We start from the raw sequence: 16,622 nt of genomic DNA, 5'->3' as shown, positions 1-16,622 counted from the left end.
AAAATTTGAAATCAACTTTAAAAGAACTTAATTTTGGATGAATAATTTTCGATGGAAATGAAGGATGTGTAATTATAAAAGCACCCTATGAATTAATAAGGACATCCCACACTATAGCCATTTTTTGTTTTGTTTTATATGGGTTAAAGTTTTTGGAATGAGCAAATTTTTAGTGAGGATGGTCTATATGGTCTAGAGATCATCATCACCAAAAATCAGTCTATTTTGAAACTTCTAACTCGTTAAAAATAGTTTTCAAAAAAAAAAAAAGGATAATTTACTGTTCTTGAACTTGTTTTGATAGGGTTAGAAGTTTCAAGATGTGCTGATTTTTTGTGAGGATGATCTCCTCATTGTAGAGATCATCCTCACCAAAAATCAACTCATTCCAAAACTTTTAACCCATACAAGACAAAATAATTTAGCTATGGTGTGGGTTTATTAATTTGTGGGGTGTTTATATACTTATCCATGGGATATAAGAGGTAATATCCTTTTAAGAATAAGGGCATACTTGTCCATGCTCAAAAAAACAAAGGGCATACTTGTCCGTGTTGAAAAAAGCGAAGTGCTTACCGCTTCAGCACTTTTTTTCAGCATCAAAATAGTGCTGAATTTTTTTCACTTATTTTCAGCAATAAGCACAAGTAAACAAACGCGCTATTTTGACAAAAGTGCTGAATTTAATTTTTTTCAGCAATAAGCACTGAAAAATAGCGCAAACAAACACCACCTTAGCTAAGTTAGTAAAGGCACGTGAAGTGCTGATCCCATGACCTAAGTTCAAATGCTATTGAACCCACTTTCACCTTGACTACTAACAAGGGGTGCAACTTGGTCCGGTTCAAATAGTGAACTGAACTAAACTGATAGCGTTGGGTTGGTTTGGTTCAATTTGGAATAAGTTGCAGTTCAGTTCTGGGTTGAGAAAATGGAGAACCAATCATTCGGTTCTCATTTTAAGGCTTGTATAGAATTGAACCAAACTGAGAACCGCACCCTTAATGATTTATTGCTTTTTAGTAGTTGGGACATAGATTAATGAGTATTGGGTGCAGTGATTAAGGCATCCTTCCAAAAAGGAAGAGGTTTTGAGTTCAAACCCCCTCGTTAGCCATCCACATGGATTCATCCCTGCTTATCTGGTACGTGTGGTTTGTAGGGTATAACATGTACTCGGGGGATTTGGGCAAGATATGATGCTCTAAGTGGTCAGTTACCTTTCCCCAACAAGTCGGGCTTATAGGTTCAGAACCCATCGTGAAAATAGATAAATAAATTTTTTATGGATAGATTAGTGACTTATTATATGAAATTTCATATCCATTATTTATTTTTTCATTAAAAATATGTTGCTTCCAAAAGAGGGTTATAAGATATTGGCAACCCATAAAACCGAATCAAACCGACCTTAGTTAGGACTGGCTTGGTTTGGTTTGGTTCGGTTCTGGTTCCTATTTATGATAGAAAAAACAAAAAAACGATTTTGTGACAATAGCTTCACAACTAGTTTCTTCTCCAAGTCGACTTGATGAATTGGTTCAAGGAGGTATTATAATCAAATATAATTAACTAGAAATTCTATTGAAACAAATCGAGAGTCGGATGGATAATAAAATTATGTACATGATTCAAAACCAATACTGCAAGAACATTGGATAGCTTCGTTTTGCATGGATATTTAGACTTGATGCGCGGCCGCTAAACCTCCAGGGACGACGACATTACTACCAGTCACTCTCATCAACTGGTTTGTCCACCGCTGTAATTGTGGCCGCTTTGAGTGCCTCTCCAATGGTAATTGCATCAGGTTACCAGGATTGGAGCTGGTTGAGAGCACTATCCAACCACTTGCAGCCCAAAACACCTATCCAATTATTTAGGGGCTCTTCTAACCTCAAAGAAGGTTTGAGGGGAGAGTGAGACAAAACTGATGATATATCTCTTCTTGATGTCAACAGATCAGATCAGACTCAAAATCCGATCTGTTCTATCTAATAACTTCGGATTTGGAATGATGTTTTTTCTTTTTTTTCCGATAAGGTTCCGATCCGATATCTTATTGGATTGAATCCGGATCAAGTATGTATAACATGACCCTATAACATGTTAGAAAGTACGTAAATTATATCATATATTTGTAATATGTAAATTATGGGCCAGGATCAAGATTCAATGTGGTTTGTAAATTTTGGAGTTAGAAGTTTTGGCTGATTTTTTGTGAGGACAATCTCTCTCATCCCTAAATTTTTGTATTTTTTTTTTGGTTTGACATATTATATGAACTTAGTATAATCGTAAACAACTACTGAAATTGGTCCATCAGGTGTTGTAATGTTGAGATTATAATTTGATCCAAAGTCTGAAGAGAGAGTTTTAATCTTTAATTGGGACGTGAAACAATTTAAAAAATTAGAGTGTAATAAGTAAAAGTTAAGATGCCAATAATAATCTGATATCTTGATGTGACAGATTTGAGAATGGTAGATCTACATTTCTTGGGATACATGATTGCACTTCTCCATACAAAAGTGTATATCGAGGGAATCATGTATCCCAAGGAGCCCGAAGAGTGTAGATCTCTTCGTTCCGAACTTATCACATCAGATAGGCAATTGAGTTTTTTGACATATTGATCGTGTTCACAATTGGGTTTCATGGTTTTGGAGAGAAGTGTTTATATAACTATAACGAATACATGTGCAAGTGAGTGAGATTTTGACATATTGTACTGACACGTGGGTTACATATAGACAAACATGTTTGCATTACGGGGGCAGACGTGGCGGCTTCTGTTGTTGCCTAGACGTCAATTAGAATTTAGAACTAGAGAGACATTTCTCATGCTCGAAGCTAAAAATATGTTGTCTCCATCATTATCAACTTAGAAGTATCATTAGTTTTCTAGGGAAACAATTATTTTCATGGAAAGATTGTTTGAGTTGTAATTTTCTCAAAAATTACCAAAATCAAAATATACTTTGCACAGTATTATCAAATAGAGTCTCTATCAGATCAAGTTGATCCACCAAAATTGTCAGATTCAGATTTGGAGTCCAATCCATCGCCAACCATATTTTTTTCATAGAAAATTAAGTTCCAAAATTGTTACATTAGCAAATGTAATCTGAAATTATGAACAAACATAATTAGTTTAGGCTCTGTTATTGGGTTCGCGGCATGTAATTTTCCTCAAAGTATTTTCTTTTCCAAGATTGACATTTATTTTAGTAATTTCAGAAATACTGTATAATGAAAAACGAACTAAGGATTACATGCATCAGCTTAAGGATCCCATAGCTGTACTTCGAAATTTCCGACCCATACCATTTTAAGGTGTACCCTAGGCCTATCTAAATGAATTACATTTAAATGTTTATTTAATTAATTTACCTCACCTGCCAAAAATCGTAGACAGAAGATTAGAATCAGCCAACTCAGTGCACTTAATCTCGGCATCTAATGTCAACCAAGGACCTTATCTTCAAGAATAATGATGAATGCACGCGATTTTGGTTCGTGCTATGTGGATGACGTAGCAAGGGCACCTTTTTCTTGTGTACCAATGAAAAAGATCTATGATTCTATGCCCTTACCACGTCAGCCGTGTACCCAAGTGCATACCAACCATGTGCATTCATCACGAACGACTCTATCTTCAAACACTGCACAAGTGCCTTACAATTACGGGGTACCTCCAACTATTTTAACTTACATCAATACCCATCAATTCCAAGCACGTGATCATAGGCATTTTAATTATCACTGGTACACTGTGCAACATGTGGATTTTCCTCAAAAAACATTTCAAGTCATTACTTGGTAGATATATATTTTCATTACAATTGAAATCTCATGTGTTTTTTATCCAAACCAACTGTCCTTCCCTACCTCTAATCACATTCTGGACGAGAGCAATACACCAAGAAGACAATGTACGAACAAGGATTGAATTTATTACATCCCCATCTAACCAATCTAGGTTGAGGGTTGGTCCTGGTGAGGAGCCTATAGACACCTCTATGTCCTTTGTACCAAGAGTACTTCACTTATAATTATTGAAGAATACACATTGAATTTCTAGTAGTAGTAGATCTATAATAAAAGAGAAGAGTGATTGTTCCAAAATAATTGAAACAAACTTTTCTATTATTATATGAGGTCCCAGTCTACCCAATGCTAATAATAGATCAATATGAACATCAATAGATTTTTAGACAATTCTATTACCCATTGAATTGCCATCATAATATCTGTTTTGATCCAAGCATTATGTTCCATCCCAAATCCACACAAGAAGGGGAGGCCTCTAATTGGTAACCAAACTTGAATCACAAAAATACTTCATTTCTAAAATTTGATTTTTCTTCTTAGGCCCTGAGTTGTAAGTACCTGAGTGACTTGAGCTAAATTTAAAAAGTCTTACAGCAGAGTACACTATGCATCCCACAAACTGTCTTTTTTTATTTATTATTTATAAACATTCTTTATACGACTCTTTTAACTTACTCATAGTTGTGGAGGTTCCCAGCTACCAACTTCCAAGCCATTACCTACACATTACAACATAAATTTTCACACATTTATTCACTTAAAACACATGCCAAAGAACTCCAACAATAGAATTAAGATAGTCATCACCATTTCTTTAAATTAAAGAAAGTATGTCGGACACAACTATTATAATCCAGAAGAAAAGAAGCAAAATGTTTTAAGCCTGAACATTCTACCTAGATACTTGCACTAACAACTTTAAGGAACCTTCCAAACATTGAGGATGATTATAAAAAGAAATGAGTGTATTTGGCCTTTCGAATTTTAAACTATCCCAAGGGGACGGAAGATGTAAATAAAGCAGCAGGGTCACAAAAGATTACCATCGGGGTCGAAGAAGAACACTTGCTTAGTCTTCCCATCTGGTTGTGTCTTCTCGAACATCTCAATTCCTTTTTCCTGTCAAGTATACAATTCAATTCCGCCAACACTTCAACAGAAAAATATCATGAATGACGTATAAAAAGTTACGATGAGTTCTTACTGGGATTTGGAGACTCATTTTAAAACACATGTAACAATCAAAGGAGAGTGGGTTGGGGGATCGTTATGACCAATGATAGCAAACTTTCAATAAGGCTTTTAAAATATCTCTATTCATTCTCATTTTAGGACAAGAGTGTAGGATTTTTCTCATTTATTTTTATTTTTATATATAGGTATAGGGTTAGTGGTTAGCAAATGAAGTTGCGTTCAGGCGTGGGAACAACAGTCCACACGTCTTACCACTTAGCTAAGTTGGCACTTCATAGAGTGTAGGATTTACAGAAAGATAGCCTTAGTTCCCCATCTTGTAGACCAGGAAAAGGTGCATTACAAGCATAAAAGTACATGTGCACTGCATGCAGGGGATGAATTGCCACTCCGTGCATAGTCGACAACAACTTGTACCCTCATGAATTAATCCGACAACTAGTTGGACCACTTTGAGCACACCAAATGAGGGAAGGTTCCAACTAACAATCCTTTCAATCCATCAGATGACTTCTCTCCAACACCCCCAAATGTTGTTTTGTTCACCTGGACTACTGAGTTTCTAAAGAAATGATAAGACCTCCAATTCAGTTTTTCACCCTGATCTCTTTAATCTTGTCTACCTTTTTATTTAGGGTGTGTTTGATTACCCATGGAAAATGGGCTGAAGTTCTATTTTTCATTGCCTGATTAGATTTTTTCCATGAAAAACGGAAATCCACCCTCATCTAAAACTCTAGCAAATGGTGGGTTTCATTTTCCCACAAGCCCTAATTCCCCCCGTCCTCTCCTCCTCCTTCTTCTTCTTCCTCCACTTCTGTAGCCATTGCCCTCTACCACCATCACAATCGCCGCCACTACCCTCCATCGCAGCCACCACCTTCATCTCTATCTCTACCCTCACTGCCCTCTCTCTTTCTCTCCCTTTTCTTCTTCTTCTTTCTCCTCCTCCCTTTGCCTCATCCTCTGCCCTCCCCTCTCTCTCTCTCTCCCTCCCACCCCCTTTTTCTTCCTCTTTACTTTTTTTTTTCCCTGGTATTTTTCCAAGTGCAATCAAATGTTTGATTTCAATTTTCCATGGTGAACATTTTCCCAAGGAATTTGAAATCCTTGGAATTGCATTTCCATGCAATCAAATAGACCATTCTTTTTTTTTGGTGATATGCGTAAGATCTATAAAAGCAAGATGGGAAAATACAACCAGAAGGTCAAGGACACCTTCTTGAAAAACAAGAAAAGACAAGACCAAATGACTGACAACCCTTTTTCCGTTCCTCCCCTTCTTCTTCCTCAGTTATTCCTCCTGCTCCTTCCTCTTCTTCTTCTTTTTGGTTCAATGATGTGCAAAAACCCCATTGACACATCCGAGATAACAAAATTGCTAGGATGAGTCATCTAAGTATCATTTATAAACGAGATGAGACAATTTTATAAGATTGAAAATCGTGTATGATATGCATATGCTAGTTTAAAAAATATGAGAAAGATCTCGAAAGAATCAAATTACCTTCTACGAGAGCAAATAAAAACAGATATTGACCACTGAATTCACCACTCAAAATTACATGTAAATAAAAAGTGATCAACGAATTCACCACTGAATTTTCACCAAGGACAGATATTGACTATAACCAATGTTTTAAAGCGTGTGAGGCTTACGCCTCAACGCGCGTCTTGAGATAAGGCTATTAAATGTCCTGCAGCACAAGATTGAAACATAAAAGCAGCTAAGGCTTACGTCTCAATCCATGAGGTGCTTGAAAGGCATACGCCTCAACGTGAGACATAAAACTTTTGGCATTGAGGTATACACATCATATTATTTTTCTTTTCTTAAATAATGCATTTTGTCATCATTCTTCTTATTCTTTCGTTGCTAATTTACTTCTTTATTTCTTTTTTATGTTATCTAACTAAGACTTAATAATAGTTTTTTTTTAATTATATTTCTTAGTTATTGCTAGAATGCAATATAATTGGAACACTTAAAAATTAATTGAATATAAATTGTAATATATGCAAAGAAAATCGTTGAGTTAAGCTAATTTATAAATTTTTTTGTAGTATTTTTGTATTATGCAAATGAAGTTATTGACCAAATACTATTTAATTATATTTTTGCAATAAATAATTTACAATAAAATGTTATCCATAGTAATGGATTAAAACTTGAAATTCTATTTTGTGGATTTAAAATTTATAAATATGTAATGGTTATCCTAATTTTTAGTTTTTCTAATATTATAATATTTATTTAAAAATACCATGCATGTAAAGCTTATGCTTTATGCCTAGGTACCAATCGCCATTCTCTCATTATTACTCAAATTAATTAAATTCTAAGCTAATCTTGTGAGTCCTAGATTTTAACCAAATCGGACCAAGTTTGGATCGAATCACCGAAAGTTGAGTTGACCATATGTACTCAACGAGATCAAAATTCAAGAAACAAAATATATAATTCAGCCAAGTCATAAATGAGTTCGAGTATATCATTTCAAGTAAAAGATAAATAAAATTATAGAAAATAAAGAGAGTAAAAGAAGTTGCCTTAAGGGTTTCTACGAAGGATTCGTAGTTTGAGACTGCGAATGCTAAATGGTGTCCTCTGGGGAGATTCTTCGGATCTGCAATTGGTGCGGTTGAGCTATACGGTCCTTCTGGAAGCTGAGATTTCGAATTTCTCTGGATGAGATGGAGTGAGAGAACAGGAGGGAGTCTCAGCCAAATCACATCAAATTCTACAAATTTTGGAGCTTCGATCCTCTCAAACCCTAATATCTGCAGTCATAAGTCGATGAATAATAGATAAAATTGGTGAAGTTTTCGCTAAATTTAGAGAAGAAAACTTCATAAATTAAATATTAAAAAAAATAATTACCTCTTGGTAAAATTTAGCGAGATGATTTACATCTGATGTTTCCCTGGCTACGTGATGAAGGCAAACTCCTTTTGCTGCCGCCATATTCCTTCGATTTTGCTCTCGTTTTTGGTCTTTTCGGGTTTGATTTGAAGAACATATACAGGGGATATTTGATCTTCTGGACTTCAAAACTATAGTTGCTTTAAATAACCATGGTTCGGTGGAAGCGGATCCTTTGTAGCATACCTTCAATAGATAAGATGGGGGACATACTTGAAAAAAGTTTAACATAAAAAATAGTTTTTAATTTTCTCCCGATCCATGCCTTTACAAATGAACGGTTACTAAACTCCCAATATTTTAAGTTTGGGATTTAATGGTTGAAAGTGAGCTGCAATAACCTTTGTGCTACAGAGGATCCGTAAAATCCACTTTTTTTTTTTTTTTTTTTAAATCAGATCTAATTCCTGATCACAAGAGGGTTGGTTGAGGTGGTGTTAATTTTTCTAATGATTATCTCTTATCTATTGAAAGTGTGATACATGAGCCTTGTGTTATAAAGGATCCGCCTCCGATAGATTAAATTGTTGCGGGGGGGGGGGGGGTAAAAATACAAATAATAATGTATAATTTAATTTTAATTGAGAATTCTTAGATGAATATTACAAAAATCTCAATAATTTATTTATAGACATTACATCAACAAAGATATATAAAAACTATTTAATATAAATATTTTAGAATAATCCTAATTGATATATTCTAAATATCAATATATATTCTAGAATATCTTCCACCCCAACCTTCCATTTGTCATAAAGATACACTAACAATGATAGAGTGTATCTTATGCATCTTATTCTCTAACCATATGAACTAATAGTATCCGGTTGATCATCTCAATTGATAATGGCTCTACTCAACACTGAGAAGTTGAAGCAATTGAATTGTTTCCAGCTCAACCTGATCTCATCATTGACCTTAAGATTTCTCCGTTGGATGAAATTTTGACGCCAATGATTTGTGATGATATAACCATTAGAGTTGCACCAATGGATGGTTGTGTTGAAGCTGTCGTTAGTATCCACATCTTCTATTATGATCTCTCTTTTATGATCCACATTTATCATCATATGTTCCCGCTGCGCATGCCCCTCCCCCTCCCCAATATAATTCAAATGTGGTAATATGTGAGCCTGGACTTTATCAATTGGTAAGTGAAGCCTTCCATTTTGGATATCTCTTACAGTGAGTACTTTATGAATCTGCCAATATCGATTAAGCAAATCCAAGGTTTCACCATGGACAACATCTCTCATCATCACTGTTTCTCCAAGTGATCTTTCTTCGTTAGCTTCTTCAGCCGCCTTGCTCTGAATAAAGTTATGAAAGACTGCCTTTTTCATAATTGACTGATTATTCACCATTTTGATTCAACCCTCTGAACGAACAGACACACACACACACACACAAGCATGTGTGAATAATAATGGTAGAGCAATCTACATAATTTATAGATAGACAGACAGACAGACAGAAAGAGAGAAATAGTTGAGATTTATTTGTCACATCCACTGAATGCTTCCTGGGAAGAGGCACTTGCGAAAGAGACAATTAAAAATGAGAGGTATAAGAGTTGTGAAAGATATAAGAGGGAGAGAGAGAGAGGCATTCGTGAAAGAGTGGCATTGGCATTTGCGAAAGAAACAAAAGAGAGAGAATTAAGGGAGAGAGACTTTTGCATTTGCAAAAGAGAGAATTAAAAAAGAGAGGAAGATAGAGAAAGAGAGAGGCATTTGTGCAAAAGACACTTAAGAGAGAGAGAGGCATTTGCGCAAGAGATAATTAAAAAAGAGGGAGAGAGAGAGGGAGGCATTTGCCAGAGAGAGAGAGAGAGAGAGACAATTAAAAAAGAGAGAGAGGCATTTGCAGTGACAGACATTCTTTCACGAAGAATGGAATCACTTGCTCTTCCCATAATTGTTCACACATACTTCTCTCTCTCACTCTTCAACTTTCTTTCCTGCTTTGCTTTTTTAAAAAGGTCAATGCTAATGCCTCTGGGTAATGGTTTTATATTATGGTTCTATAACAACTAAAAACCAAAGATTTATGGTAATTTTCGCTGAGTATAAAGATAATGTTAATAGTTTCATCATATTATTTTCTTGATATTTAAGTGAGTTTTAGTTAATCATGTATTTTTTTCATTTTTTAAAACTTATCTTTAAGTGGGTACTTAAGTACACAAATTCCCTTGCTTTATCAACTTTGTTACTCGAACAAACCTTACTTTATAAATTATACTACCATGACTAGCTTAATAAGATTTGAAATCTTACTAAGGGTTGTTGGCATATGAATTATAAAATTAGTTATTCAACATCACAACCTTTTAGATTTCATGAAAAACTCAGATTTAGCAAAAAAAAATTCAAACAAAGAAAGAAGACCCTTTCTAACTTGATCTTAAGTGTTGAAAATGGATGGCCAACGAACCTTTAGATTTAAAATTAAAATTCAATTGTGAAAATTTATTGTTTTTTTGTTTTTTTATTTTTTTGAATTTGTTTAAAAACTTCTTATAACTTTGTCCTTTATAACCCTATATCATTAGATCATGATAGCATGAATTCATGCTGTTAGAATCCACTCCAATGTATGTTAAGTAACAAATTAAACCCCTAAATTTGAATTTTATGATGTGGATCCCACTACAGGGTTTGCTCAATAGCGAACTTGATAAAGTGAGGTTTGGCAAGTAACAAATTTCATAAAGTAAAGTTTCCCTTGAAGTTATTAGAACTCCAGAGGAGTCTTTGTAATAAAAATGTAACAATTAGGTAGTGTGGGTAAATCTCTCTCTCTTAGTCGTGTTGTTGTAACATTGTAGATACTTTTGGTAATGATATAATAGCAAGCAAAGTATCAAAAGTCAAAACTTACAACACGACTAAAAAAAATAAAAATAAAAACCTTCTCAAGTGTGAACTCATCCCCCGAAAAAAAAAAATCTTAAAAATTATTTTTATGGTCACTCTATCATACAATTTTATGCACATTAATGATATTATATTGTTTATCACCAGGAAAGATACAAAATTTTAACGAGTGAGTTGGTTTCGCATTTGGATTCTTCATTTGATATTGAAGTTAGTTTATTGGATTTCTTGGTAACGATTTGATAGATCTTACAACAAAAAACCAATAAAAATGTAATAGAGAATCTTTCTTTCATATAAGGATAATAAGCTATACAAGGAACCAGGGGCGGAGCTAGGATTTTCTTGTAGTGGGGGCGAACTATACTTAGTTGTGTAGTTGAAGAACTTGACTGGTGGGAAAATTATTTGTGCTGGAAAATACTGTTGGAGGGAGGTTAGGGTGTTGGGACAAATGGGGAGAGAGGTGAGGGAGTGGAGACAAATGGGGCATGTAATTAGTTGAAAATATAAGGGTGTCTCAAAGTTCTGTGGGGGCAATTACCCCCCCCCCCCCCTCCACCCCCTCCACCCCCCAGCTGAATTCTTACTCCAGCGCATGTCTAATCACAGTAGATTCCAACACCACGACATGCATGATGTGTAACCATCCAATCAGAATAATAAAATAATTTCAAAATAGGGCATTTTAGAAACAACCTCCTATAAAATTGGTGATATTAGATTTACCCCATTGACCGTAAGTCAACTTTGTTTTTTCTTGATGATTTAACCGTAGAATTTTGACTTTTTCCATATTTCAATTTAGTAATTTAAATATTCGAAGAGCATTTCGAGAAAAAACAAAATTTTAGTGTTAAATCATCAAGAAAACGCAACATTGACTTAGGTCAAGGGGGTAAACCTAGTCTTGCATTTTGCAAGGTGGTAAACCTAATATTGCTGATTTTATCAGGGGTATTCCTACAATTCCCTTCAAAATATTGAGATATCTAAGTATTACTTATAACAAACCAACTAAGGAAATGAAATTATGCATTACACATTAAATCATATTAAAGGTAACCTATGCATCTTGTAGGATTTTTTTATAACAAGGAATTCTAAGGAAACATTGAAGGAGAAAGAAAGAAAACAAGAGAAAGGAAAAGGCCATAAGAATTCAATAGTTTAAACATACTAGATTTCAAAAGTTCTTTTTTTATATTTTATATATATATATAATCCTCTAAAGATAAGAGAGTTGCTAATGGCACAACTTTTAATTATTACACCCCAATTTCTTAAATTATTTATCACACCCTAATTAAAGATTAAAACACACCATTCAAAGATTACAAAGTGTAACACGTTAAAACTGTTGTGCAGTTGTCTTGAATTATGTTTCTTTTGTAGGGTTACTAAAAATGGAATTATGTAATATTTTCTATTGAATTTTTTCTATTTTTGGTGAGAGAGGCATGTTTTAGTCTCTCATGTGTGTGCTGTTGTGTCCCTTGTTGTTCAAGGTGAACATGTATTTCTAATCTTGATTGAACTTGTAGTAGTAGTAGCCTAGCAGGTGATTGTGTGAGAAAATTAATCGGTAAAGGTGGTTTAGCTAGCTCTGTTGTAGACAAGGGAAACATTTGCTCTGATAAGCTTCACTTGTAGCAGATACTGTTGCATATTTATTGTGTTTTTTGCTCATTCTTTTGACAAGAATGTGTTTCAACTGAAAACAAATGCCAACAGTTTCGCTAGGTTGGAGTTGGGAGTCCAAGTGATTGACTGCTTGTGTGGTATTAAAAAGTAAGCTTTACCTAGCCCAACAGTTGCTGTGGAGTACTAGCATGTCCCACCTCCTTTAAAATTCTGGCCATATTTAACCCTTCAAATTTTAGATCTAACTTTCAATATTGAGCACAAACAATAAGTTTGATCAAATCAATTGTTTTTTTTTTTGAATGATTGATAATTCAAGGCCGTCTGCTTTTAGTGAGTTTGTATCCACTTCACCATCTCAAATGTTAATCCTGATTCTAACATATATACTTCCACACATTTTATTGGAACGGGTTATTATTTGATGGAGCTAGTGTTGATGCCGAATCAATCTGATAAGATATTAGATAAGATTTTTATCAGAACCCAAATCCTCGATCCGAATCAAAAGTAAAGGGGTGGGAACTGATGATGAGATTTCATTCAATCATTAGAAGGCTTAAGTTAAATGCTTAATTTGATTTTTTTTTTTCAAAATTAAGAAAAATATAATTTTAAATTTTAAAAATTAGATATCCAAAAGTATTTAATAAATTTTAATATGTATTTATTTACTTGATTCTTTCCAGTTAACTGGAAAATCATCATAATGTAAGTCTCTCATGATTACCCTGCCTCAGAAACTATTTTGACATTTTGTTTCGCGACTCAAAAATTGTTTTCCAAAGAAATTAAATATCCAACCCAATCACATAGGATGATAATCCTCTGCTATTCTCTTTGAATTCACCCCCACCCACAAAACTAAAAGCATAGCAACCACCATTTTAAGAGGAAATTTATTTTCTTCAAAAAATTGATTTCACCTAAACAAAATTTTCTTTAAAAAAATGTTTGAATTGACATACTTTTCTAAGTAGATTGAACAATTGATAGATTTAAGTCCGCAAGTAAAGATCACAGGATGCGTTGTACCAAGTTAGGTAGTTGTCTTTGGACTGCTTTAGTAAATATATGGAAAGGATTGATTTTTTTTTGGGTCTTTTTAATTTTTTATTTTAGAATGACTATGGAGGGTATTTTAATCATTCATTATCATTAATAATAAAAAAAACCAAGACTATTTTCATTTGAAAATATCCAAGTTCCATTTTCAATAATGTGATAGATGATCACTTGATTCAATGAAATCGAATGTATGTCGTATTAACAGAGGTAACGCTCCTTTTAACTTTAAAAAATGAAGTCAATACTACCAACGAACTTGTTAAAGGTGTTGGATCATTAGTTTCAAATGTAGCTGTTGTTATGTTCGTAGCAGCTAGATTATTATCATATTCGAGTTCAATCTTTCCTTGTCATATTAAATTCACGATCTTTTCTTTCAAAGTGCAACATTTTTCAAACGGGTGACTAATCACTCGATGGTAATGACAATACTTGGGATGATCATTACATCCTATTTTTTCGGTCTGTTAAAAGGAGGCAACTCAATCAGATCCAACTTTAACAAGTCATTTAACGTGCTAGGGATATCAAACTCATGGAAAGGGTATTCCTTTACCTCAAACTCTTTTGGAGTTAACAAAGTTGTCCACATGTCTTGAAACTTGTCAACTTTGGCTTTCATGTTTCTTTTCTTTGTTGACATTTTTGTGGATGAGATAAATATAACATCTTCTTCTTGAGATGACGTTTCTTATTTTAACTCAGATTTTTTGAGGATGCTTGGTTTTAGATCCTCATGTGTAGCAATACTTTGCTCCATATCATGGGCTCGTGTGGTTAGTTCTTCAAAGATATGGGACTTGATCACTTTTAAGATATATAAAAGTCCCCAATACGTCCTATGGATGCACATCTCGATGGCGGATGACTGAGAGAGGCAATCTATGTAGTTAAGAGATAAACTCCTCCAACGTTCGATGTACTCAATCACTGGCTCATCCTTCATCTGTTTCACACTGGCAAGTTCCATTATGCTTACTATCCTTCTAGTACTGTAGAAGTGGGTGAGGAACTTTCTTTCGAGTTGGTCCCAACTTGCTATCGAGTTGAGTTCCAAGTCGGTGTACTAATCAAACGCATTACCACTGAGGGAACGAATGAACTGCTTCACCATAAGGTCGTCATACGTATCAGCATTACAGGTTTCAATGAAGTGGGCAATGTGTTATTTTGGATTGCCTTTTCTTTCAAATTGTTGAAATTTCAGAGGCTGATACCCTATTGGAAGATGTATTTGCTCAATACGTTGGGTATAGGGTTTAGAATAAACCAACGAAGATTGTGAGATGCCCCCATATTGAGCGCGGATGGTGTTAGTGATCATTACCTGTAGTTATTGGACGGAGACCGAGACGATAGATCCATGTAGAAGATTTCGCGTAGAATTTTACGAACTAGAGATCTCCTCGTAACTTATCTTCATAGGGAGTCGTGTACGTTTCAAAGGTAAAACATGATGGATGTGAAAGTTCAGCACTTGATTCATTCGCTTTATCCTTCTTCTCCAAACGACTGACAAAGATTGCAATTTGAATGTCTGTTTCTTCCATCGTCTTTGTCAGTTTGTTGATGGTGTCTGTCATTTAAGCAACTTATTCTTCTATCGTTAGCGTTCCAATTGTCATCATTGTTCTGATAGAGGTGTGAGTTTGCAATAGGGAAGTAATTGATAGAGATCTGGACGATCCCTTGCTTGACTTCGAATCAAATCCAGAATTCGACGAGTCGTCTTTTACGACGTCTATCCACAATGTTTTCGTTGTGAGTGTCATTTTTGTGGCACGCTTCTTGGAATGATGTTGAAAAGGCTCAACTAGTTTGTAACCTCCAATTTTCGTTATTGTTCGTGTTATAGGATGATTACGACCAATAACTTGCGCAAATTCAAGGTTAGAGGAAAAGATTTTCTTACATTTCTCAATAGCGACCGATACGATAGCATTAACATTGCGAGATGCCATTGATGTTTTGGTTGATGTTTAATTGTAGTTGATTAAAAGATGAGAGATTAAGATTGTCCCACAGGGCATGTTAAAAATTTGTCGACAACAAATTTTAATAAATCCACCTCGAGATTCGTGAAATAAGTTCGCAAATGATTTTATTTATTTATTTTGATTAAAACGAAAGTATAAATCTAAATATATTCTTCTGATTAACAATCAAGTACAAAAATGTGACATATGTAGCTTTTCTTCTTTTCGGACTTTGTGATTTATCGGTTGAGAAAGTTACTTGGACGGTGACTTTGTTCGTGCTTGATCTTCTATAGATTTTCTTCTCTCCAGGTTTTGCGCTTTGTCGAGTGAGAAGATTTTCTTGACTTTTGAAGAATGACTTTTGAGCTTGATCTTCTGTATAGGTTTGTGTAGATTTTCTTCTCTCCGAGCTTCGTGCTTTATCGGTTGAGAAGGATTTCTTGACTTTTAAAGAATGGCTTTTGAGCTTGATATTATGTATAGATTTGTGTAGATTTTCTTATTTGAAAAGGATTTCTTGACTTTTGGAAAAGGATTTTATGTTTAATCTTCTCTTTAATCAGAATCTGAATCTCTAAAGAACTTTGTTTTGTCTCTAGAGGAGGGCTTGAGAGCTTTTTCTTCTTTAGAGGAAGAACTTCTATTTTCTAAGAGAAAGTGATTCAGATCCCCCTCCCCCTCTCTCTAATGAGAGGGACTTTGGTATTCATAGACTTAAAGTCAATTTAGCTTTCCAATTATGCCCTAACTTAGAAAGTTTTGATTGATTCATCTAAAGGCTTAATTCATCTAAATCCAATTTTAAAGATTTTATAGATTGTTGATGGGCTAAAACTCATTTATTTGAGTGTATGGCCTAATAATATCTATTGTGGTTCACTTAGGTATATTGGACTATGGAGTTTATCTGTGAAAACCCAAGATTTAAAAGGCTTATCCCAATCAGTAGGCCCAAAATGTATGGGTCCATTTACGATTTTTGAATTTTATTTTGATTTATACAATTTATAAAGGTCTTTCTTAAATTTTTCATGTCTACAATGGAGAGATCATGATGAAAAACACAATTTAATACAACAATCATGTATTGATCATATG

The 16,622-nt window shown here is 34.4% G+C and overlaps 2 protein-coding genes across 2 annotated transcripts; both read right to left on the bottom strand.

Annotated features, from left to right (window-relative positions):
- Positions 1-4,313: 4,313 nt before the first annotated feature.
- On the bottom strand, positions 4,314-8,182 carry LOC147402278 (Lactoylglutathione lyase / glyoxalase I family protein). The gene is made up of 4 exons (XM_086443885.1): positions 7,910-8,182; positions 7,579-7,809; positions 4,878-4,953; positions 4,314-4,553 (listed from the first exon to the last, which is right to left on the bottom strand). The coding sequence occupies exons 1-4, from the start codon at positions 8,180-8,182 to the stop codon at positions 4,510-4,512; spliced, it is 624 nt and encodes a 207-aa protein (XP_086300011.1). The 3' UTR covers positions 4,314-4,509.
- Positions 8,183-8,790: 608 nt separating this feature from the next.
- Positions 8,791-9,318, bottom strand: LOC147402277 (B3 domain-containing protein At5g26805-like). Its single transcript, XM_086444486.1, has one exon. The coding sequence runs from the start codon at positions 9,316-9,318 to the stop codon at positions 8,791-8,793; it is 528 nt and encodes a 175-aa protein (XP_086300612.1).
- Between the last annotated feature and the right edge of the window lie 7,304 nt (positions 9,319-16,622).

Source organism: Akebia trifoliata, chromosome 5, assembly GCF_017979445.1.
Source record: "Akebia trifoliata isolate Shusen 1 chromosome 5, ASM1797944v1, whole genome shotgun sequence".
Classification (NCBI taxonomy): domain Eukaryota; kingdom Viridiplantae; phylum Streptophyta; class Magnoliopsida; order Ranunculales; family Lardizabalaceae; genus Akebia; species Akebia trifoliata.
The sequence above is the reverse complement of the archived record's forward strand: the minus strand, read 5'-3'. Positions and strand labels throughout refer to the sequence as shown.